General features: G+C 37.4%; 7 protein-coding genes and 1 non-coding gene across 11 annotated transcripts; 5 read left to right on the top strand and 3 right to left on the bottom strand.

Annotated features, from left to right (window-relative positions):
• The first annotated feature begins 1,968 nt into the window (after positions 1-1,968).
• On the top strand, positions 1,969-5,259 carry LOC104716783 (LL-diaminopimelate aminotransferase, chloroplastic). Its single transcript, XM_010434226.3, has 10 exons — positions 1,969-2,309; positions 2,638-2,717; positions 2,835-2,902; positions 3,198-3,314; positions 3,515-3,577; positions 3,778-3,882; positions 3,968-4,018; positions 4,127-4,447; positions 4,527-4,733; positions 4,818-5,259. Exons 1-10 carry the CDS (start codon positions 2,227-2,229, stop codon positions 5,109-5,111), a joined length of 1,389 nt encoding a protein of 462 aa, XP_010432528.2. The 5' UTR covers positions 1,969-2,226; the 3' UTR covers positions 5,112-5,259.
• A 69-nt stretch (positions 5,260-5,328) lies between these two features.
• On the top strand, positions 5,329-7,407 carry LOC104716785 (L-galactose dehydrogenase). Its single transcript, XM_010434227.2, has 5 exons — positions 5,329-5,591; positions 5,774-6,002; positions 6,093-6,392; positions 6,902-7,030; positions 7,129-7,407. Exons 1-5 carry the CDS (start codon positions 5,410-5,412, stop codon positions 7,258-7,260), a joined length of 972 nt encoding a protein of 323 aa, XP_010432529.1. The 5' UTR covers positions 5,329-5,409; the 3' UTR covers positions 7,261-7,407.
• LOC104716784 (uncharacterized) lies at positions 7,337-7,778 on the bottom strand. Its single transcript, XM_019231074.2, has one exon. The coding sequence runs from the start codon at positions 7,776-7,778 to the stop codon at positions 7,467-7,469; it is 312 nt and encodes a 103-aa protein (XP_019086619.1). The 3' UTR covers positions 7,337-7,466.
• A 690-nt stretch (positions 7,779-8,468) lies between these two features.
• On the top strand, positions 8,469-9,416 carry LOC104716787 (uncharacterized). Its single transcript, XR_015569225.1, has 2 exons — positions 8,469-8,992; positions 9,234-9,416. It is a non-coding gene; the product is annotated as an uncharacterized LOC104716787 (transcript).
• A 426-nt stretch (positions 9,417-9,842) lies between these two features.
• On the bottom strand, positions 9,843-16,231 carry LOC104719995 (dynamin-related protein 3A). Of its 2 annotated transcripts, none has more exons than XM_087470617.1 (20): positions 15,497-16,231; positions 15,110-15,392; positions 14,968-14,996; positions 14,767-14,868; positions 14,403-14,471; positions 14,264-14,323; positions 13,747-13,860; positions 13,315-13,363; positions 13,108-13,217; positions 12,520-12,612; positions 12,288-12,380; positions 12,047-12,184; positions 11,775-11,888; positions 11,589-11,684; positions 11,443-11,482; positions 11,178-11,326; positions 10,943-11,089; positions 10,697-10,749; positions 10,506-10,605; positions 9,843-10,382 (listed from the first exon to the last, which is right to left on the bottom strand). In XM_087470617.1, exons 1-20 carry the CDS (start codon positions 15,896-15,898, stop codon positions 10,209-10,211), a joined length of 2,415 nt encoding a protein of 804 aa, XP_087326743.1. In that variant the 5' UTR covers positions 15,899-16,231; the 3' UTR covers positions 9,843-10,208. The 2 variants fall into 2 exon arrangements, with proteins under 2 accessions (XP_087326743.1, XP_087326742.1); XM_087470616.1 differs by having other exon boundaries at positions 11,589-11,687.
• A 372-nt stretch (positions 16,232-16,603) lies between these two features.
• LOC104716790 (costars family protein At4g33640) lies at positions 16,604-17,251 on the top strand. Its single transcript, XM_010434230.3, has 2 exons — positions 16,604-16,770; positions 16,944-17,251. The coding sequence occupies exons 1-2, from the start codon at positions 16,690-16,692 to the stop codon at positions 17,136-17,138; spliced, it is 276 nt and encodes a 91-aa protein (XP_010432532.1). The 5' UTR covers positions 16,604-16,689; the 3' UTR covers positions 17,139-17,251.
• A 29-nt stretch (positions 17,252-17,280) lies between these two features.
• On the bottom strand, positions 17,281-21,612 carry LOC104716791 (protein EXECUTER 1, chloroplastic). Of its 3 annotated transcripts, none has more exons than XM_010434232.3 (12): positions 20,924-21,612; positions 20,719-20,835; positions 20,541-20,606; positions 20,339-20,445; positions 20,159-20,240; positions 19,182-19,904; positions 18,966-19,089; positions 18,538-18,707; positions 18,181-18,255; positions 17,987-18,079; positions 17,736-17,889; positions 17,281-17,648 (listed from the first exon to the last, which is right to left on the bottom strand). In XM_010434232.3, the coding sequence occupies exons 1-11, from the start codon at positions 21,308-21,310 to the stop codon at positions 17,797-17,799; spliced, it is 2,037 nt and encodes a 678-aa protein (XP_010432534.1). In that variant the 5' UTR covers positions 21,311-21,612; the 3' UTR covers positions 17,281-17,648; positions 17,736-17,796. The 3 variants fall into 3 exon arrangements, with proteins under 3 accessions (XP_010432534.1, XP_019086685.1, XP_087326744.1); XM_019231140.2 differs by having other exon boundaries at positions 17,281-17,659; positions 20,924-21,555; XM_087470618.1 differs by lacking the exon at positions 20,924-21,612 and having other exon boundaries at positions 20,545-20,606; positions 20,719-20,779.
• Positions 21,613-22,150: 538 nt separating this feature from the next.
• On the top strand, positions 22,151-24,305 carry LOC104716792 (uncharacterized). Its single transcript, XM_010434233.3, has 7 exons — positions 22,151-22,287; positions 22,448-22,645; positions 22,737-22,832; positions 22,927-22,967; positions 23,122-23,239; positions 23,804-23,884; positions 23,987-24,305. The coding sequence occupies exons 2-7, from the start codon at positions 22,448-22,450 to the stop codon at positions 24,056-24,058; spliced, it is 606 nt and encodes a 201-aa protein (XP_010432535.1). The 5' UTR covers positions 22,151-22,287; the 3' UTR covers positions 24,059-24,305.
• Positions 24,306-24,429: the final 124 nt, after the last annotated feature.

A 24,429-nucleotide genomic window follows, 5' to 3' on the forward strand; every position in this document is an offset into this window, starting at 1 on the left:
GCACCAGATAAAGTTTTTTTCTTAGACTAAGCAAATCCAATGTTGCATTTAAGATCTCCGATCAAAGGAGGGGTCCAAACAGTTTGTTGAGGCTTATTTTGCTCCTTGTGAGTTTTATTGTTTTGAGCAATCCACCATGCTTGAGCATCTTCAAACGCTTTTTCCACTGTTTTATTTGCCCAGGCTCTTTCTCCTTCAAATAACATCTTGTTTCTATTTTTCCACGGAAACCACAAAATCCAAGGGTTGCCAAATCTTATATCCTGCAGAATAGCTTTCACTTGCGATATTTGAATCAAATGATTCATGTTGGCACAGATTGATTCACCAAAACCCTTCACTGGATATGGCACATTGGATAAGGTCCATACTTGTCTTGCTAATGGACACTGAAATAGAATGTGATTGACAGTTTCAATTTCTTCTTCACATAATTAGCAACCATTCTTTTCATGGATGTCAAAGGGAAACAGCTAACCCATTATTTACATCAATATTTACTTTTTTTTTTGAAAGTATGAGCTATTTTATTAGCTTGCAATCTTTAAATATTATAAGCTAATAGGTGCAATTGATTGATAGTCTTTAAAGAATCTTCATAATAGGTGACATTATTTCCAACTTGGGGATCAAAGATAAAAACTTAAGGGGTGTTATTGGATTAAGGATTTTAATGGATTTTAATTAACACTCGATATCACTGGATTTAAAAGTCTAATGTATTTGTGTAGATTTTATAATGCATACAAGGTGGATTTGAAAGTCATTGATAATGTATTTTTGGTGATTGTTATGAATTTTTTTAAAGTTATTTATAGAAAAAAAATATCTATAAAACCGGATTATACACCAAAACTATATTAAATTAACAACACCCAGACTTTTACACAAATCATGAAAGACTTCAATTAAATTGTATTTGTCTTCAATAGACATAGGATTTGTGCAGGAAGAAACATATATTGAATCCAGAAAAAAAAAAGTGTGATTATATCATGAATCCAGAAAAAAAAATTACAGATCATGAACACAGAAAAAAAAATAAAAAACACAAGAAAAAATCTCAAAAATAACATAGATCTAATGAATAAGTGTGATTATAGACATAGGGTTTGTGGAGGAAGAAGCAGACATTGAACCCAGAAAAAAAAAGTTACAGATCATGAACCCAGAAAAAAAAAAGTTAAAAAACACAAAAGAAAATTCTCAAAAATAACACAGATTGATGAATAAGTGTGATTATATAAAAGGATTGAGAAAAAAAAATCAAACAATAATATGTTAAAGGCTAGAAATCCATCTATAGAGAAAGAGGAGTAAAATGAAATGCTTGAGAAAAGTATGGTATTGTGTTTGTTCATAAAATATGAACAAAGTATGTTAAAATCCAAAATCACACAAAATCCAGTAAATATTGAATAACACTAGATTTTAATGGATATTTTAAAATACACAATTGAATAACACCAGATTTTTAAATACATCAAATTCCTTTAAAAACTACAATCCAATAACACCCCCTTAGTATTTAGTCTTCTAAATTGTGTTTGAAGGGAAATGAAAGAGTTAATTTAGTACAAAGTCATTCATTTATTTTAAGATCAAAGCGGAATAGGTACAATATCATTATATTTGATGGTCTATATATCTTTATGAAATTTGTATTATAGCATAAACTACATAATTATCTTTAGTATTTTTTTTTTCAAAAAAAAAATATATATTATATTTATATAACGATTTGAATGAAAAAAAAATAACGACTATATTTTTTACAATGGCATTTATCAATGACATGAAGATGTAATTTTTTACATTTTATATGCATTTTTTTAGTTTCATATTTATATTTTTCAATTAATATAATAAAATATAAATTTAAAAATGGTAAATCATCTAAAAAAGAACTGAAGAGTAATTAATTTCTTAACTTCCCAAATTTAATATTCCCTTTAAATATTTTTTTAGAATCAGCGAGAGGTTGTCGTCGTCGGAGCCAGAATAAAAAAAACAAATAAAAACTGAAAGGAATCGCCAATAATTTCATGGTAAACCGAACCGGAAATAACCGGGTTAAATTTACTTTGGGACCAAACCGAAGAAGAACCCTAGTTTTTATCTCTCCAGTCTCACTCACTCTAAAACCCAAACAAAAACACACGTTTATTGACTCAATTTGCTGCAATTTGTGTCTGTGGAATCATCATTGTTGGAAGCGGGAAAAAAATGTCGACGACCCATCAATTAGTTTCTTCGATGATCTCTTCTTCCTCATCCACTTTTTTAGCTCCTTCCAATTTTAATCTCAGGTGCGTGTCCGTTTTTTTTTCCTTTACTCTCTCTTTGCTGCTAATAGGAATCTAGGGGAGATGAAGACAATTTTTTAGAAACTTATTGTAGTTTCGTCTCCTGCCGTATGATTGCTTATCTCTTTTATACTTGTCCTTTGATTTTGCTTAATTGAAATTGTGCTAAACTGGCTTTTATTTATTTATTAAGCTATTGTTGGATGCTGTTGTTTGGACAGAGGACAGTGCATTTGCTTGTGATGACACACACTATGATCATTGATTTTGTGTGTTTTTATCTATCTTTGATGGTTTGGTTTATGTTTTGTGATCTTTCTTTTGCTTTCAGAACTCGCAATGCTTACTACTTACCCATGGCTAAACGGGTCAATACTTGCAAATGCGTTGCAACCCCGCAAGAGAAGATAGGTAACTCTTAGTGTTACTACTCTTTCAAAACATAACTCCATGTTGTCTTTTTTTTTTGCTGTAATGATTAAGAGTCTTTTTCAGCTGTTTACATGTTTTTGTCTTTTCTTAATGTAGAATATAAGACGAACGTGTCACGGAATTCAAACATGTCCAAACTTCAAGCTGGATACTTATTCCCTGAGGTTTGTTATCTGTTACTGTCTTGCTACTACTATATAAGCTTTGTAATATCTACTATTGGATAAGTTCTAAAGGAGTGGCCGTTATTCAATTATAACTTTTAATCCATCAAACGTAATCATTGCTCCCCCTTTTAACAGAGAAATTTTTCGGTACAAAGTTTAGCGTTTTTTGAAAGCTTGCAGTGATCTGATATATGAATAAGACATACCCATTGGTTTTCCTGTGTAGTAGTAAGTTTAAATTATCCTCATTGAATATGTTGCTCCTCTCTTTGTTTTTGGAAAATGCAATCAGATTGCAAGGAGAAGGTCTGCACACTTGCTGAAATATCCAGATGCACAAATTATTAGTCTTGGAATAGGCGACACAACTGAGCCAATTCCAGAAGTCATCACTTCTGCAATAGCAAAGGTACCTCCATATCTTTTGACCAAATAATACATTTTCATCATTTTCTGTTTTGGCATATCTTGATTAAAAAAATAGAACTTTTCTACGATCCTGCGATTAAAAACTTTGAAAGAAATTACTCTGGTAGCATAGTTTTTAAAATATTATAGTACTCAACCATGTAATTTCTAGAGAATTAATTATGTTTTCTCCTCTGGCAGAAAGCTCATGAGTTGTCCACAATAGAGGGATACAGTGGTTATGGTGCTGAACAAGGTGCAAAGGTCAGTGTCATCCTTGTTGTTGGTTCAATATTCTATGCTTTTGCACGTCATGTTAATTTTTGTTTTTGATAGTTTTGAACTGCTGCTGAATACAAGAGATGGATTTAAACCTGTTTCATGTCTTAAAAACTCTTATAGCTTCATTTGTTAAGCTTTTATGATTTATCTAAACTAAACTTTGCTTTCACACATTTGAACAGCCACTTAGAGCTGCTATTGCAAAATCATTCTACAGCGGGCTTGGCATAGGGGATGATGACATTTTCGTTTCTGATGGAGCTAAATGTGATATCTCACGTCTCCAGGTTTGTTTTATCCCTGACTATTCTTCTTTAATTGATACAAGATTAGGAAAGCTGAGCAGTTGTTTCGTGATTCCATTTCTTGCAGGTGATGTTTGGTTCCAAAGCTACAGTTGCTGTTCAGGATCCTTCTTATCCGGTAATTGGGCAAATATAAAACGAAATTGCAGTTGTAGTCTTGTCTAATTTTACTTCATATTAACTTTTTTTTAACCACGGTTTATCGTTTTTCTCTGGGGCAATACAGGCTTACGTTGACTCCAGTGTTATTATGGGTCAGACCGGACAATTTAACACCGATGTGCAAAAGTATGGAAACATTGAGTACATGAGATGCACTCCAGAGAATGGCTTCTTTCCCGACCTATCTACTGTTGGCAGGACGGATATAATTTTCTTCTGTTCCCCAAATAACCCTACGGGCGCTGCTGCCACGAGAGAGCAACTAAAGCAGTTAGTTGAATTTGCAAAGAAGAACGGATCCATAATAGTGTATGATTCCGCATATGCAATGTACATGTCTGATGATAACCCACGCTCCATTTTCGAAATCCCTGGAGCAGAGGAGGTAACAGAGTGATTGATTATAACATTGAAAGGTTCATATTTTTTCAACAACTTTCATCATGGGGGACAACCGCTTACAGGTTGCTATGGAGACAGCTTCGTTCAGTAAATATGCGGGTTTCACTGGAGTGCGACTTGGTTGGACCGTCATCCCAAAGCAGCTTCTCTATTCAGACGGCTTCCCTGTTGCAAAGGACTTCAATAGAATTGTCTGCACTTGTTTCAATGGTGCCTCTAATCTCTCTCAAGCTGGTGCTCTTGCTTGCCTTTCCCCAGAAGGACTTGAGGTTAGCTTATTAGCCAAAGTCTTTATCACGAAACTTAAACCAGTTCCCACGAGTTCATTTTTTTTGTTTCTAAAACCATTGCAGGCAATGCACAAGGTGGTTGGATTCTATAAAGAAAACACAAACATAATCATCGACACATTCACGTTTCTCGGGTACGATGTATATGGAGGAAAGAATGCGCCATACGTTTGGGTTCACTTCCCGAAACAAAGCTCATGGGATGTGTTTGCTGAGATTCTGGAGAAGACTCATGTGGTTACAACACCAGGAAGTGGGTTTGGACCAGGTGGTGAAGGGTTTGTTCGAGTTAGTGCCTTTGGTCACAGAGAGAACATCTTAGAGGCATGTCGCAGATTCAAGCAGCTTTATAAATGAAAAAAAAGACTTGTAATCATCATCATCACCACCCTCTTTAATGACTTGATTTGAGTTCAAATAATGTGTCTCTCCATTGTTTCCTTGGAACTGTAGCAAACTAATAAACCAATGTTTGTTTTAATCAATTACTAGTATTTTCGATTAAGGTAAAAAGTGCAAATTAGTGAAGTATTGGGGCGGAATAAAATATCTAGATTTTGGACTGAGAAGGGTGTTTTTGTAATTTAGGCTTCTTATGCTCCATGTGTGAAAATGTCCGAAAGAGAGAATCAGCTTTTGTTTGGTCCTTACAACAATGGCGATTCCTCAGACGAAAATGGAGCTTCGGCCTTTGGGGAACACAGGGCTTAAGGTTAGCGCCGTTGGTTTTGGCGCCTCTCCGCTCGGTAGTGTCTTCGGTCCAGTCGCTGAAGATGATGCCGTCGCCACCGTGCGGGAGGCTTTCCGACTCGGGATCAACTTCTTCGACACCTCACCGTAATCACTTCTCTCCTTAATATGTGCTGGAGATTATCTCTTGACATTTTCAATCATCTTCCTAAACTAATTGCTGATTTCTGTGAAAATTAGAAATTTAGAAACTGTTAGAAGTAAAAGTGAATTTTCAACTGAGCGAGACTCTCAGTATATATTTATTTTGCTTGATTGTTTGTGTGAAGGTATTATGGAGCAACACTTTCTGAGAAAATGCTTGGTAAGGCCCTGAAGGCTCTACAAGTCCCAAGAGGTGACTATATTGTGGCGACTAAGTGTGGAAGATATGAAGAAGGTTTTGATTTCAGTGCTGAGAGAGTAAGAAAGAGCATCGACGAGAGCTTGGAGAGGCTTCAGCTTGATTATGTTGACATACTTCATTGCCATGACATTGAGTTCGGGTCTCTTGATCAGGTTTTTACCTCTCTTTCTTTCTTTCTTTCTTGGTTTATTCACTTTCACTCACTTTTTGTTACTAATAATTGTTCCTTTCGTTGCTGGCAGATTGTGAGTGAAACAATTCCTGCTCTTCAGAAACTGAAACAGGAGGGGAAGGCCAGGTTCATTGGTATCACTGGTCTTCCATTAGATATTTTCACTTACGTTCTTGATCGAGTGCCTCCAGGGACCGTCGATGTGATATTATCATACTGTCATTACGGCGTTAATGATTCGGCGTTGTTGGATTTACTACCTTACTTGAAGAGCAAAGGTGTGGGTGTGATAAGTGCTTCTCCATTGGCAATGGGTCTTCTTACAGAACAAGGTCCTCCTGAATGGCACCCTGCTTCCCCTGAGCTCAAGGTTTGGCATTTACACAAGGATGTGATTGTTTTTTTATAACCCTCTTACTAGAACATACGGTATAACACTATAACAGGCTAGTGTTAGGACACATGCGCAGCATTATCACAAGCATAAACATGTTACCTTTGATAGGCTTTGCTATACACTTTGAGACTGACACTTCCTCAGTTTCTTAACTTGGACTACTAAGTCTTCATAATGAGGATTAGAGAGAGTTTAGAGATTTCCTAATGGCTTGTTAGCTTAACTAACCGGCATTAACATATTAGCTGGTCATTGATGGAAGTACTAAGTAGAGGATTTATGAGCAGACTGTTATGTGGTTGGTTTGAGGTTTGGGAGATTAGGGGATGCTTTTGAGTTAATCCCCAGGTTTTGGGATTGTTCGTTGTTGGAAATTTTACTTTGATTCAGTGAGAAATACAGGATGACCCTGATTGTTTTCTTAAAAATTGTTCTCACATATGGAATTCATAACCCGTTGCTGCTTTTATTGTCTTGTGTAGTCTGCATGCAAAGCCGCAGTTGCTCACTGCAAATCAAAGGGTAAGAAAATCACAAAGTTAGCTCTGCAATACAGTTTAGCAAACAAGGAGATTTCATCGGTGTTGGTTGGGATGAGCTCTGTCTCACAGGTATCCAAGTCTCAGGGTTTCCCTCTCAAGTCCCAAATTTACCGTATCTATGTGTGAATTGGAGTTAAATATGAAACATGTGATGTTATCTGATACAGGTAGAAGAAAATGTTGCAGCAGTTACAGAGCTTGAAGGTCTGGGGATTGATAAAGAAACTCTGTCTGAGGTTGAAGCTATTCTCGAGCCTGTAAAGAATCTGACATGGCCAAGTGGAATCCATCAGAAATAAAACATCATTATGTCATTGTGTTTTTACAGTGTAAGTTCGGTTTGATATGATCAATAAAGTATCTTGGCAAACAAGATTAATCAGAACATCTTTGATGGAATTCATTATTATATAAATTACAAACACATGGTGACATTAAGGAAGAAATTGCAACATGCTTATTCACAAACACATAAAGAAGAAACTGGGGAAAACATGCGTCTCGATCACAGGCAACTAAGTTCAATAGCTTCTTGGAACCTCTTGTCATACGTAGCGGGATTGCCGAATAGCCAAAGACTAAACTTTGAGCGACCAGAACTTTCCGATGAGTTTATGGCTGGAAGAAGACATTTAACAATCTGCGTAGATGATGGTTCCCCTTGTGGCTGCAGAGTATTGTTTCTTGTTACCTGCTGAATTAGAGGATAGGGGAGCATGAACATCGCAGCTGATGATGCCATTGATAGATCTAAATCTGTGTTAAACTCAGGAGAAAGATAGAAGAGGTTTTGAGTGCAAATTGAAGGAGATTGCATTAGATGTGTGTATTAATAATATGAGTGGGAGAGGATAAAGAATGAAAGGGAGTAGGTGTGCGTGCGTGTTTGTTTCTTTGGGACCAAGGAAGGTTGAAAACCGAAGTTTCGGTCGTTTACTATATCCAAAATAAAGCCAATCATTTCGTGACACGTTGGCAAAGTTGCTAACTTGCACCGAAACCATAGCTAGCTAACTTGTTCCGATGCTATCATATTGATAAAGAATGTGTGACGACAATACCGTGTACGTCGACTAGTGGCATGGCTTGGGACCTAAATACAAACCTACAATATCCAAATTAAGAAAAGACTTTTGAGTGCTAACTCTATATAAAAATCAGTTCGACTTTAAAAACTGATCCGAAAACTAAATTTTGGTAAAACTGATAAAATTTCGTGATAAAAAATAACTGAATGGTTTTATCGTCATCAACTAAACCTTTGCATGCCAAAACGGTGAATCATCAAATAATATTTACCACCCTTGTTATATATAACTCACCGGTTATAATTAGGGTTTAACCGGAAAAAGAACAAATATTCCAACGATGCTTTGGAAAGAAAAAGAGAAGAGAAACCATGTGTGAACGTGTATTTTGAGGAATCTTGCTGAATGTAAAAAACTTTGGAAAGAAGAGAAGAATAATAAGTTAATAATAAATTCCAAAAAAAACCAAAAAAGCAACCACTTTGCTTCGATCACTACCGATGCTTCCTCTCTTCTCTCGAATCTTCCACTAAAGTAGAGATTCCTACACACACTTTTGACAATTCCACCGTGTTTTCACTTCTGTTAAATGTACTTTTCAAAGATGTATTCTCCACAAATTCTTCTTACCCAAAACATACGTTGCTTTTATAATAAAATTATATCTTCAAGCTGTGTGAGTGTTCTTTGTTTGGCGAATATAAATACACGTCAACAACAACAAGGACACACTTGCGCTCTAATTACTACTACTTCCTCTGCTTCCATATTATTTTACAAGTTTTTGCTACTAATTTAGATATATTACTTAATTTTGTGGCCTAAATATGAGCGATACAAAGTATGCATATCCTTACCCGGCACCGGGAAATTATCCCCAAGGTCCACCGCCGCAGTATTATCCGCAAGGTCCACCTCCGCCGGTGGGAGTACCACCGCAGTATTATCCTCCACCACCACCGCCTCCGCCACCAAAGCGGAAACCTGGTTTTCTTGAAGGACTGTAAGTGCTCTGTTTAATGATTACGTACGTTTCTATAATTTAGATTTAAGGAGTTGACTAATTGTTTGTTGGCTAGCTTTCTCGGCAAAAGAAGTAGATCATGTGTGTTTACGAATGAATTCGAATGACAAAAGAAGTAGAATCAGATATATTCGAACTTGTTAAGATCTTTTGGAATTCACGAATGACTTACAATGTTTGTTGGTAGTAATAAAATGTGTGTGTTTCTCGGTTTATGCAGATTAGCGGCTCTGTGTTGTTGCTGCTTGGTGGATGAATGTTGCTGCGACCCGACCATTATATGTATTGATTAAGTATTAAGAAATCATAATCGCTCACTCTATGTCTCTGTTAATTCATTATGGTTGTTATATGGGATTTATTATTTAATAATCGTTGCAATTTCATGTGACTACTTTACTTACTTTCTAGTCTCTTTTATATCACAGATTTGTTAGACAGAAAAAATTTTCTGCAGCTCATGAATAAACTAGTAAAATCAGATCAATTTATTCTGATTTCTGATTTGTTTATAGACAAGAGAAAATGAAAATGTGTTTTGTGGGCAATCTTGAAATTTCAACTTGGAGTTACGTTGAAGCGTATTCGATACGTGGCAGCAGGTGGGTGGGGGGACTCACGTGTCCACTTATGAACTTAAGAGTAAGCAAATCGTCTTTTTACTCCCTTTAGTCAGTGCAGTGGGACAAGACAGCAGATCGCATTTTTGTCCGGATCTTTTTTACAGAACGGCGGAACTAAGCGGAATATCAAAACTTCTTCTAGAAGTGGGTTCTAATAAGTAAAATGTTCCAAATCTCTCGTTGCACAAAAAGTAAAGAGTCTACAATTTATTAAGGTCGTCCTGTTGATATGGAACTTTGATGTCCAAAAAAAAAAAGAAAAAAGGTCATGTGGACCGATCATGTAATACAACTTATTAAGTTAAAGCCATCCCAAGAAATCGGAGTGAAAGAGTTTGCTTCCCGTTATTGTTTGCAGGGAGCATTTGAAACAAATAGTAAAACTATATATCACCTTCACTCCCTATTATCAGTCAAACCAATGCAGGCTCCAAAAACCCACACTGTCCCAGTATTTCCTATATAGATTCTTCATTTAACCAACACATAAATTTAAAACCAAAACCTGAGAGAGCCATTAAATGAATGAAATGCGTTATCACAGTCTAGAGATTTTCGATATTTGGATCATGTTAGAATCCGTATCCATTTTGGTGTTGATCTCCTGCTCTTCTCGATCTTCTTGTTGTACTGGGAGATGCTGAGCGTGAACCGCTTGTGGAATACTTTGACGATGTCAGCAACTCCTGATGTTTCGACATCCCTGCTGACACTGAATCTGCTTCCAGAGGCAACTCATCTAGTGTCTGTTTGACCCACAAAATATATATGGTGGTTACATGAATATGATTTTAGTAACAGCTTTGCTATCTGAATCTCATCTATGACACTTGAATGTACAGAATTAGTTTTTGGCTGGAGAAACATACCCTGTAAGCTTGCTGAAGAACGTGGAGAGTCTCCTGCGTGCGTTTCCGTTTACCTGCTATCTCTTCTGGCTCTTGCAACATTTCTTCAAACAAGTTCTCCCTGCACCAGATGACACAACTAGTCAGTGACTCAGTTCTAAGAGACTAATACAAACACATATGTGAGAAATAAAAAAAAACCAATGCATCACCTGTAAAGCTTCTTGATGAAGACGTTATGCAGCTCACGTTTTGTGTGGTTTACCTGAAGCATTATAAAGAAGTAGTATTAGCATCTTCGGTGTTCGGTTACTTTAAAGATAGCAACAAGGTTATGTAGCACAAAATGGACTAACTGCTTATCATTGTAACTCTTTCAAAGAGAGAAGTTCAAAAAGAAATCAAATATCAAGGTGTTGATATATTGTAAGAAACTTGGAAACGATGAGGGTACTTGCCAGGAAATGCATGATTGCTTTTGGTACCGAGTCCTCAATATTCTTCCTTACAATGTCATAATATGATTTTAGCAACAGCTTTGTTATCTGAATCTCAACTGCTTCCTGTTCTGAATGGGTTTCCGAAGGCCTCAAGACAGCTGGGGGCTTCAGAAAAGCAAAGCAAACAGTATGAGTCAAACAGTTAAGCACATATTGACAATATGAATCATCTAAGACAGCACAGGAGACACACCTCTTTTAGATAGATCATCGACAAGTTATGAGACATATCCTCAACAGTATCACTGAATTGTTTGTTTAATAAGTTATCTTTAGTTACTGCTCGAGTATCACCCCCTCGGAAAATTGAAGGGATACCCCACCTTGTATCACTCGCATTTGCTATCATATATCAATAAAACCAAAATTAAAATCTACCCAAAAATATAAGGTATTAAAACATCAAGAAAAGATATGATGAAACGGAAGGCCAAAAATGACAGCGATGGAAGTATTACCAGCTGGTGCAGCTTTTTCGGCATCTGCAGATACAACTCCCTAAGAACAAGTCATGATGAGTTAAGTGTCAAATCGTCGCTCGTTTACTTGAACATGTCTAGAGCCACCCACAGTGCACGATGATAAAACATTTGAAATGACATACCTGATCAGCAACAATTCCATTAGCTTGCCTGCCGAGAAAGGTTCTAGATTTCACCTGACTCGCGGAAGAAGATGTTCTATCAGGCTCCACTGTGTCCTGCTACGTCAATTTAAATGTATAAGAAACAGTGCAGAGCATATAAGAAAGAAAACCAATTTTAATGTACGTGCTCAGAGTACTTCATACTTTTGGCCTTGCCACAGGATGGGGGATCCTCGAAGATTTCACTTGTTGCATTGCAACTTCCACGGCCTTGGTTCCACCAATAAAATTTGGATGTGAAGTGTTTATGTAATCCATCTGCAAAAGGCATTCAAGTAATAATTTAGTTCACAATTTAAAAGAAAGTAATCAATCGAAAACGAGGAAATCACCGCTCAAGATTAAAAAAAGGTTCAACAACTCAAATGAAAACAAATTCTTGGGAATTCTAAAGATTTTCAAATCACAACACAGACCTCCATATCAATGATATCCCCGATCATTGCTTCTGAGGGTTCAAGACCTTCTCGCAGGAAATCCCCAATAACCTCATCCATGCGCTTTCTCAGGACCGGGAATCGCTGTAACTCATTCATCATACATCTATGGCTAATCTGTAGAGAAAATAAAATTTATGAAGAAAATGAAATGAATATTATCATTTACTAACAACAAATTTACTAACAACAAGCCCAAAAAAAATCAAAAACAAATTACCTTTATTAGCTCATCAAAAATGAACCTAGCGCACTGAAGGCTAGGATCTAACAAACGAGATATTTGTCTCCTAACAAGAACTTCAAATGGTACCTATGCAGAATAGAATGAAATCAGGAGACTGTAATTAGATATCATGGGAAGTAGAAAAAGTAGAGAAACATATGTATGCTTGGAAGCCCTGACAACCAGGATAACTTTCACACATGCTGAAACATGTTAAGAAACCTACATCTGGAACAAATAATGCGGATCTTGGACCAGTTGCATTCTGAATTGCAGTCCGTATATCATCATCTGTCAAGTCTTCACATGGATCAACCTCCTGAAGAGGCAATATGAAGCAAGTCAATCAGTCTAAATTTACAGGAATCCACGTCATGTAGCTCCGACAACATACACATATTAAGTATCTAGCAGACAAGGAACCGATCAAGTTCAGATACTCAAAATGACAATTGAACGTCGTAGTGACTCAACATCTATACAAACTGGGAACAAGTCTGCCCTAGAAAGCATTTAGTAGTAAAACGCCATGCCTCAAAGAGCTCAAAGTCAGAAATATACTACATTACTTCCATGTGGATAATGTCACTACCTAAACTAAGAAATATAGCAGAGTCGATGCTGAGTAAAAGTTTATATTGTCGTTCGAAGGTGTAAACTTTCTCTATCTATGTCAATGAAATGAACCTTGAAGTAAAAGTAAGTGTATCAAATAAAAGTAAGGGAAAGCATTGGCTAGTTAAGTAAATGTAATTTATAACAAATTATCAACTGTTCTAGCTCAAGGAAAAAAGTTAAAGATGTACAAACGAACCTCCAAACTCTTAACAAAGATTGACTGAAAAATATAGTGAATCCTTGCTCCTCCAGATAGCTCGGACGTAGACATTTCTTCACTTTTCCCTTCCAGCAATGAAGAGTATGCTGTTTAAAACAGTTAGCCATGAGACTCAATATGAACCATACAAAACATATAACAAATATCCATTGTCTCAACTGCAGTATCGTCTTCAGATATTACCTTCACAGTATTTAGAGAGAAAATTGAGAAGAAGAGCTCCTTGACCAGCCTACGAATTTCAAGGATAGTAAAGACCCACAGTCTAGGTAAGCTTGACTAGTTGAAGTAAAAATAAAAAAATAACTCATAGAGATGACGCATGTCATAAAGAAATTAAGAAGTAGATTGTAAGAAAGTCTCTTCATATTTAAATCCTTTAAACAAGTTATGTACTCATTGGCCGATAATCTTTCCTACAAGAACACCTTCAAATGCTAATTCTATGAAAGTCACGAACTCTGAGCACATACATGAGTAAAAAGTCTTCAAATGAAAAGACTCTAAGCAAGCGACACCATAAGATGGAACAAATGGCACCAAAGCCAATAACAGAGTTATTGCTAATAATGAATTATGATAAATGGGTGGCTAATTGAGCAGCAAAAAACATACCCTGGATTCAGTTATTTCACCATAGCTCTGATGCTCCTTAGCTGTAGCAACCAAAGCATTACTTATACGCGACTTCAAATCCGGAAGCAGCACCTTGATATGCTGAACAAGGATCTAGAAAAAATACAACAGAAAGGCTAGCTTCTATTAGACATGTTCTAATATAATAAGTACCAATGTCAGGTATGAAATATACGACATGCTATCTATTAGAAGTAAGAAAGGAAAAGAAAAGACTTCTCAAAAAACAAAAAAAACGAATTTATCAGATGATCCTGTTTCATCAGAAGATATACATGTGAGGGCAAAAAAATATCCTGCAAAGGCCCTTTCCCAGACTAGGGTAGAATCCGCACAAGCCATTTAAGTAACCTTAAAATGTGAATAATGCAAATAAAACTCCAACATCATCCATCCCATATAAGATATATCAACATAGAGAAAGCATCTCCCTTATGCCTTCCTGAACAATGATAGAAATAAAGAAAAAAAGAACTCCTAAAACTGCAAAAAGTACCTGATTTAACTTCTTTGCTAGCTGAGGGATGCCCAAACGATCGGTAAGACCATGGTAAGCCTGTAGGAACCAAAAAAGTTGCTATAGTCAGGAAAAATAGTAAGAGTATCACAAAGGGAACAAAAAAATGCTCTCATACTGGACGACTCCGGAAGAATTTCTCCTCTGCAATAAGTGCTTCCTTGATTGTGCGGTTTAGCAATATATCCTGTTCATAAAATATAACGGTTAAAGTAAACTTTTACACTGTAGATGGAGACGCCACAAAAACTATATACCATTGCATTAAAATGATGAAATTGGAAGAAACAAAAGGCAGTGGGAAAGGTTAGATTAAAAAAAAATTAAGGAAGAAGAGGCAGCCTACTACTATATGATAGCAAGAGAAACATAAGACAGATAAGCACAGAAGCAGAAGTAAGTAAACGCGAGGCACATAAAAGAAGGGCCACGCAATGAAGAACAAATATAAAATGTAATCGTTTGAGCAACCATGGGTTTACCTCCTGGCAACGATTTACAACTCCCACATATCCAAGCCGAAGAGGAACAACATTTCCGAGTAGGAGATTTCGAGCATCAGTACCTTTGTCCATAATATCCAACTGAAAACATGATAAAATTTTTTGGGTAAAACGCATGAAAAACAGGGATGCCCATCTTTTTGGCTAAACTACAATGACATCAAAACAGGGAATATGCACCTTTGTGATTACACCTATCGTTCTACGACCTGGAGACAGTAAAGATACAAAGGAAGGCGCCGAATATGAGTAATCTCAAAAAAAAAAAAAAATAAATAAATCAAATATTTCTTTTCATTGGATACTTGTTAACAGAACTTACCATCAGGGTCTGCATTGCTAGCAATCTGAAGAGCATCAGAGTTAGCTAAATCGGTATTGGCAGGGGTAACAGCGAGAATCAAGCAAGTATCCGACTTGATGTAAGACAAGATCATGGTTCTAATACGTGCTTCAATGTCAGAAGGCTGGTCACCAACAGGGACTTTGGTAATACCAGGCAAATCCACAAGCGTGATATCCAATACATTAGGTGAGTAAATTGTAAGACGAATCTGTTTGTCAGCTACACCTTTGTTCTCTCCCACTAATCTATTCGTCTCAGCCTAGAAAAATGTATTTGAATTCACACATTAATAGCATCGAAGGCAATATAAGCTACTAGAGAAGATAAGATAGAGCAAAAGGAAGAGGAATTAAAAAAAAAAACCTCAATCTCTCGACGAATCTCAGAGAAATCATAGATACGAGTGTGTTCAGGAAGGTGACGAAACTCGCCCCACTCGTCGTCGGATCCGCCATTAGAGCGGCGTTTAGTCTGGACGAGCTGGAGAACAAGAGGACGACGAGTGCAGATATCATTACCACGGGGGAGAAAGTCACGGCCGACGAGAGCTTCAAGGACGCTAGACTTGCCACTACTCTGGCTACCAACAACAGCAACCTGAGGAAGCGCGATCGAAGACTGGCTTCCGAGCTGAGCGAATATGTCCTGTAGCTTGTTAACAATCGGAATCACGGAAGATCCCAACGGCGCGGCTTTGGCGGTGGCGGCGGCGGTGGGAGAAGGCGTAGACGGAGGAGTCTCATCGGTGACTTGCTCAATCGTCATCGATGGGGGATCGGATTTTGAAAGAATCAAGAGGCTAGGGTTTTTGGCAAAATTTGGGTAGAGTTCGTGCGCAAAAGAGAAGAGAAGAAACTGGAGAGAGATGGTCAAAATTATTTTACTCTTTTCTCTCTGATTGATTTTTTTTTTTTTTTTTTTTTTTTTTTTTTTTTTTTTGTTCGTGCTCAACTCTATCTATCGCACACAATAGAGACGACGCTAACCTTTTTTTTTTTTTTTTTTTGGAAAATTTACTTTTACTTGCGCAGGAGTTTTAGAACCGTGATGAAGAGTTTTAGTAAAACTTAATTTACATTATGAATTTTTATTTTTAATTTAACCTTGATCTCCAAGGTCCCAAAGTCCAAAAAGCTCACATTTTCATAAACTTTAACAAATAAATATACCAACCACATTCTAACAAAATCAACCGAATATATTTTTGGAAAACAACATCACGACATAAACGAAAAAGAGTTTCAAATACTACATTTTTATATTACCGAGCTACATAAGATTAAACCGGCTGATGCTCTATTTAAACCGGAGGAGTTGTGGTTAATTATTCAATTGTAAATTGTTAAAGAAAAAATCGGTACGATAAGGTTTCAAACCGGTTAAGTGTGAGTATCTGTTTTCGACAGGACAAAGAAGTTGGGGGATGTGTCATCATCATTAATCAAGCTGTCTTCATCTGATTGGAAAGATTCTCTTTTGCTCAATCCTATTCTTCTTCTTCTTCTTCTTCTTACAACATTCTCTCCAAGGAGGAACTAGAAGAAAGAAAGAAGAGAATGAACGTAGAAGAAGAGATTCAGAAACTGGAAGAAGAGATCCATCGTCTTGGTTCTCGTCAGACCGATGGCTCTTACAAGGTTTCTCTCTCTTCCTTTTCCTCTCTTTAGCTCTTAGCTCTTCTTAGATCTCCCTATATCTGTAATCCACATTCTCTTATCTCAAGATCGTCACAATTTCTCTGGCTCAGATCTAAAATATAATAAAAATGGTTGATTGATAAGAATCTGATCCTCAAGATTCATTTGTTCAGGTGACGTTTGGAGTCTTGTTCAATGACGACCGATGTGCCAACATCTTCGAAGCATTGGTTGGGACATTGAGAGCCGCCAAGAAACGCAAAATTGTTGCTTTCGAAGGTGAACTCTTGCTTCAAGGTGTTCACGACAAGGTTGAGATCACTCTCCGACCACCACCACCACCACAAGCTGCTGCTGCCTCCTCCTAAGTTCCCATTTATAATCTTTATATTCTCTCTCTCTGTGTGTTAAAATTGATAAATCTCCAAGACCAATGTTTTCCTTGCTTCTCTATTGGAATCACGTATAAGCTTTTGAGCTATTTTGCAATTGTTGCATGCAACAAATATATTAACAGGAAATAACTCTTCTCTCTTCTGCCCTTATATAAACAGAGCTATACAAAAGGGAATCTCATAACATCGCTTTACCAAGTTTATATATCCATAACAGCAATATCTGAAGAAACAAACAGTAATTTACACATTTCTAAAGAAACTTCACCAGCTTTACAATCCAGTTTCCTTTCTGACTCTCAGAATCCAACTAATTGACTGCATGATCAATGATTCTCTCTCGCGTGTTACATCTTGCTGCAAGTTTAGGCACCTTAATCCAAGCTCCAGAGATAGCGAGGAGCTCTATACAGGTTCAAGAAAGCCAAGAGTGAACCCTGATCTTGAAGTAATCTTATCCTAGGCATAACCTATCCCATGAATCTGCAAATAATCTAAACCATTTCAGTTATATCTTCCTCAGTACCAACTCGACTTCATATCTACTTGTGTCTCTAGGAGTATACTTACACAATGATTACAGCCAGAAGGAAACCCTTCCTCGATTGTAGAGCAGAAGACCAAAAAGAAACTAGGCTTGAAGCCTCAGGCGGTTGAAGAACATCACAAAGTGATATTCAGGTGCCCAATAGACGAATCCGACGACGGGTCCTCCTTTTACATACTGCATCAACCACATCACACACAAAAAAATTGTCAACATTTTAAGTTTCGGTCATGGACAAGTTAGTTTTAGTTTAGTGAGAGACGAAGAGAGGAACCTTGCCATCGAGGATTACAAGCTCGCCATCTACCCATCTCGGATTACGAAATCCAGGATCAGCAAGCCTACCTTGTCCTTTATATCTGGCAATCTGCATTTTTGAAAAAAAACTCTATTATGAAGCTACACAAACCAGAACTTCAATAAGAACACATAACTTAATGATAAATCTGAATAGCGTTGTAAGCACACCACTCCAAATTCTTCGGGGATGAGTCCTTTATGTGGGAGCTCATAACGTCTACCGATCTTTGCCCGAAATGCAACCTGTCATGGGATAAGACTATGGTAAGGCACACATCATGATATGGCAATAGAAAAGTAGTAGGGAAGAGTTACTAAAAAAAGAAGGATATTATTTATACAACCAAGTGACTATTGCATGATGATACTGGTTTCCTATGTAGTCAGAAAGGTAACAGCGTGTAATTTTTACCATATTTGGTAACACAGTCATTTGATTACGCAAATTCTTAACACTGACCATAAAACCTACAAGTTTTCATATCTATCTTAATAAGATCATACAAGAAAAAACATAAAGCTAACCTTCCCAGCAGGCACATAAGGATCTCCGGTTAATTTCACAGCTTCAACATATTCATAAAATTCAATATCTGTTGGCTTCTTAGAATCCTTTCCACCTTTCCACTGGCCAAATTTGCGTTTTAAATGGATTACTTCTGATGTATACAGCCCATGTGCGCCAATATAAAGTCCTGGATAGAGAAGAACATGAAAATTAAAATCCATTTCATACTGAGAGCTGATGTGAGAAATATGGTATTTCCAGGGAAGGTTACAAAATTTAAAGTATTCTATCACACAGACTCACACTCACTTGTCACACCCAAAAAATTAACTTATAACAGCTAAGCTACCAATACTAATAAAATTACAATAGCTTAGGAGCCATCAATGCCCATGTCCATTTTCTTTAGAGAGACAAAACACATTCAATCACTTTACTCACTCACCGTCTAAAGGATCTAGTGATGGTGTCACATCAATGCGACGGAATTTCGTCAAACCCGACAACTGTTGACGGTTTTGAGCCTGGCTGAGAGTGAGGCTTAATAGCTCCCCAACATCCTTCAGCATCTGTAACATGGATTTCTAGAATAAGCTGCGCTTCCCTTTTTGAGGTAAAACAAGAAGAAAGAAAATAGCCAATAAACAACAGCAAAACAAACCTTGACAGAAATCTTCTTCTCTTTCTCAATTGATTTGGCCAGATCAACCATAATGTTATCAATCCTACGTCTACTATGGCGGCTACCTTTTCCATCAATTAGTGTACTTTCTACACCCTTAGGCTCTTGTACGTTTAAGTCTTTCTCTAAGCGAAGATAAAATGAAGAATTCTCCACAGATTCCAGATTGGCAGGGGATCGAAGGGACTCTTTAAGAGGTTGGTTTCCAGAAAGCCGATCAACAATATCGCCAATAACAAATTTAACTGCGATTTCTCTCCCTCCTTTGTTGTCAACAATTTCATCCGTCACAGATTCCAATTCGATGTCAGCATCTTTTTCATCTATTTCAGCCTTAGTGCTGTCTTCCACATCTATATCTTCTATATTAAGATCGTTCTCTTCATCTTCCTCATCAGCTATCTGCTCAATAACTTTTGAGATGAAATCCTTGTCCACCCTTCCTGGCGCAGTTACTTTCATAACCTTGACCTTGACCCCAGGAATCATATCTCGCAGGAAACTTTGGAAACCAGAAGATTCCTCAAGGAGATCAGAATCATCATCTGAGTTATCACTCTCTTCATCTTCACTACTCTCGACGACAATATTACCCGTATCTTCCTTCTTTCCCGGTGAAGTCAAAAACCTACCAGAATTTAAAGTTCTGGAGGGCATAGTAGGTACGTCTGGAAAAATCTCCTTCCATTTCAAGTACACAGCCTGAAGAAGCACACATCCCAGTTTAACATCGAAATATATTACTCGATCTAGATAATCTGTAAACATTCGTCTTGAGAGATAAAGTAGGGAAATCACACTTTGCTATCTACTGAAAATGTTCAGCTTCCAATAAAGAACCAAATGAAGCATACCCCCCAAGTTCATCAACTAAACCGGAACATCATGATTCTCCAATGAATACCCCAATTACTCAATTTGGACAGTAACACCCTAGGATTAAGGAGTAAAAGAACCTGCTTTTTGTAGTTCCCTTTTCCATCATGTGTCAGAAATATTTCAAAAAGAGGAGCACCAGCAGCAGATGTACTAAGTTGCCTGAGAGAGAAATGGTAGTCAAATAACACAATTTTTGATACACAAAAACTCACAGTGCCACAGATAAATTGATAAGCAAAGAAGATAGATAGAAGTACCGAGGATTATAACTTCTTGCCACATATCTTCCATGCTCTGCAGTAATTTGAACAATAAGACCAAAAGGGTCTTTGACATCTTCAGAAATACCTGACCACCACCCTACCTGCCAGCCATATAGAGAAGACGATGTAACACCAAGAAGAAGCTAAACCACAGTTAGAAAAGAAACGAAGAAAAAAAAACAAATAACGAGCTCACCAACCCAGCACCAGCTTTGTCTCGCAAGTCTACTGCATCCTTGTAACGCTCTTCTAGAACAGCTCTCTATAGAAATAAATGCAAAAAAAAGAAAAAAAAAAAAAATCTGTCAGAATCAAATGTAAGTATCCCCAACAGTGTTGTTAGAAGCTATGATCATAAGGAAGAGTTAAATTACATAGAAACTGGACATGACTTTGCCAACAGCATCATTTGTAGCTGCAGCTGCAATTGCCACCTTAAGACTGGCAGCATCTTCATAGTCTTCTCGCTTGATGGCTCGTTTCAATTGCGACTGTACGTACACCCAAAAAATACAAAACCCCATCTCATTAGAACAACAATATCAGGAATGAATCATGAAGAGGAGGAGGAACCTTTACCTTTAAGACGGAGAGAAGACGGTCTTGGTCATCGACAAGTTCGAAATGCTTCTTCCATCGCTCCCAATCCCAATCGTCTTGGTTCTTGTTGATATCCCCCGAATCTTGCTCGACGTCGTCGTAAGCATCGTTGTCCTGACTGGAGTACCAGCTCAAGACCGAATCGAAGCTTTTGATGGCGCTTTTGAGGACGTCTTGAATCGCGGAGTCCCATCTAGGGCTATCATCGGAGGAGGAGGAGGAGGAGGAGCAGCGGCAGAGAGCGGTGGGATCGGGGAGACGATGAGGAGGGTAAAAGGGTCTTTTGGAGGGAGTGAGCCTGGATGACGTGGCAGCGGCTGGGGAAAAGGCGAGATTTTGTGAAGGCGGCGTGGATAAGGAAGACATCGCCGGAGAGAGAGACCGAGCGATGAGAGATGAGAGATGAGAGATGAGAGATGAGAGAGAGCTTTTAGTGGTGGTGTTTGGAGGAATCGAATAATGTTATATATTTTGTGTTGTGTGGATGAAACGGGCTCTGATGATTTTGATATTTTTGATTTTGTCCAACGGAATCGTGAGTGTATATGTATGTGTGACTCGTGAGTGTTTTTTTATTTATTTATTTATTTATATATGTATGTTGTTGTGTTATGATGTTACTTAACCAACCAAAACGTTTATTTTGTTTTTGGTATGCGGATGGATATAAGAAGAGCAAAGCAAACGAACGCAATACTTATATTATTAACCAAAACCTATAGAGTCAGTTTCCGGCTCTCTCTAACGTAAAGCTCTAGCTGTTTTGTGTGCGCGTTAATTAGAGTACATCGTTGTTATTAAAAGAGTTAAAAACAGATGAGATGAGATGAGTTTTTTGTTTATTTGATGTTTTCTTATTTAAAACATGAATGAATGAACCCTTTGTGACCCCCTATAACAACTAACTTAACCTCTCACAAGTCACAAAGATGAAGATATGTCGAATCCATTGAACATGTGACTAGGCTGGAGTGCAACCCACTCTCCCATAGGGAGGGGTGGGGGGCGGGGGGACCTATGTGGAAAAACTTCTAAAATGTCTATTCGTAGAGTTAGATTTGATCAAAATTGGTGGATACGTGGAGCCTCTGAATAGTAAGTAGTATTTTATTAGAACCGACTCTGGTTAAATAAATAAAAAAAAAGCTGTGAATGATGATGATGTGGTCATGAATGCAAAATATCTTTGTGTCCCCAAATATTAAATTAGTAGTATAACCATAACAACAACAATGATGTAAGCTTTGAGAGTTTATATCCCAAAGAAGAAAGAGAAAGAATCAAATTAAAAGAGAAGGCTTTGAGAGAACGTCCGGTGTGAAAGAATCCAGCTTTTCCCCCCAGTACGTACTAGTAGTAACCAACTTGTGAATCCTCTACCAAACAACAAAGGCTTCTCCGTTTCGATTTTTCTAAATCGCACACACCTAAGAAGGCGGATCTTCTCCTGAAGCAAAGAGCAAGTAGTAAGTAATTTTTTTCACCTGTGAAATTTGATTTCAGATGGAGAGGAATGATGAAATCGAAGAAACCCCCGCCGGCAGACCTTCTCCACGATCCGCGAAACTGAAGCTCGGAAACAGAGCAGACCCTTTTCTTGTGGTTTGCAGATGCTTCAGCGTCGTCACCTCTCTCATCGCCATTCTCTGCGTTGTCGTTAATGTTCTCGCTGCCGTTCGCTCCTTCCGAGACAGCCACGATGTAATCATCTCTTCTTCTTCTTCTTCTCTTCTCTCTGTTCGCAGTCATTAGATTTGATCTTTTGTCTGAAGCGTTTGTTTCCTCCGAGCAGATCTTTGATGGAATATTCCGGTGTTATGCTGTGGTGATTGCTTGCTTTGTTGTTCTCGTTGAGACGGAATGGGGTTTCATTCTCAAATTCTCAAAGGTTCATACTTTCTCTTTTTTATCTCTTTCCTTTCTTTTTTTTTTTCTCAATTTTTCTACTACTAACTATGAATTGTTTCTGATATTCTACACAGGTTCTTGAATTCTGGGCTGGGAGAGGAATGCTTCAGATTTTGTAAGTTACCTTTTTACTACCTCTTGTGTTGGAGTGAAATATTCGTGCTTCTGTTGTAATGTGATTTTTGGAGTGTTGCTTTAAAGCTAATTTAAGGCGAGGATCTTAAGAATGAGACTGTTTCTTGGTTACTATATCTTTGTGTCATTTTCAGTGCTGCTGTGATGACAAGAGCTTTCCCTGACTATATGGCTCAAAGGAAGGATCTCATGCTTCTTCAGAATATCGCTAGCTACTTGCTCCTTGCCTGTGGGGTTATCTATTTCATTTCAGTACGATCTCCTTCTTTTTTTTCTCAAATATCGCATCTGCTTATTATTCCTCTCTTCTTGTATTGCTGTTCAATCTTGTTTTTCATATTTGTTTGTGCGTTGTTTGTGGTTGCCTCTTGCTTATCAGAATGCATTTCACTCGATAATGGATCTTGGATTGTTTATCTTATTGTTACTTTAGATTTTTAAGTGTAAGAGTCTAGCATCTTGTTTCGAAGGTCACCAGCTCTCTTTATATGATATATATAATGGGGTTTGTCTGGTAAACCATGATGCCACTTTGGTCCCAGACCTTTAGGATCATGGATAGCTCTTAACTCTGAACAATAGGTGCTTGATATAGTGGTTAGCAAGTCTCTATAGTTATTTCCAACTTTAGAAAATGAGCTTTTTGGTCGAGGTTTTAGTTACCACTTTCGCCTGAATCACTTTCTTTCCTATTCTGCCAATTTTGGATCTGCCAATGTTTGATTTGGTTGGGAAAAACTTTCCCTTTCTTGGCAATATCTCTGAGTTCTTGTTTATGTTTTTCACTGTCAATATTTGATCTTTGTCTTACTTCAGGGAGTTCTATGCATCGGCTTTCTGAAGCGTGCTCGACAGCAGAAGGAAATTTCAAGAGAACAAGCCGTCAAGGATCTTGAGGCAAGTATTGATAGTTTATTATCATCTAGTTTCTGTACTCTGCATCATTATCAATTTATCATATTCCTCAAATGCCTTCTAAATCATTGACTGTTGTTGCAGGAGATAGCCAGACGCAGGGAAGAGTTGGAACAATTGCTCCTAGAGCATCAGAATAGAGACGATGACGTGTGAATGTGATAGTACAGCTTCATTGGATGGAAGACATCAGTTTCTTTTTGTATTAAAACGTTTGTGTGAGCTCTCTGTTTTCATCCTTCCACTTGGATAATAACAGCAGATTCTTTTGTTTTTTTTGTTTGTTGAAATCGAAGCTTTGATATTTGTCTTATAAGAGACAAGAACTACTGAATATGAATTTCGACATGTTGATGTAAATTACTTGCAGTATATAGTAAATTGATTGTCAATATAAGAAAAATGTAGCTAATTGATGAATGCTACATCTTTCTAAAGGCCAAAGAGGAAGCGAAGCTAAAATGAAATTGTAATTTTATGGTTAGTTTGAGTAATTCTTTCTTCTATCTATTCATAATTGGGCTACG

Source organism: Camelina sativa, chromosome 10 (genome assembly GCF_030686135.1).
Source record: "Camelina sativa cultivar CO46 ecotype springtype chromosome 10, ASM3068613v1".
NCBI lineage: Eukaryota > Viridiplantae > Streptophyta > Magnoliopsida > Brassicales > Brassicaceae > Camelina > Camelina sativa.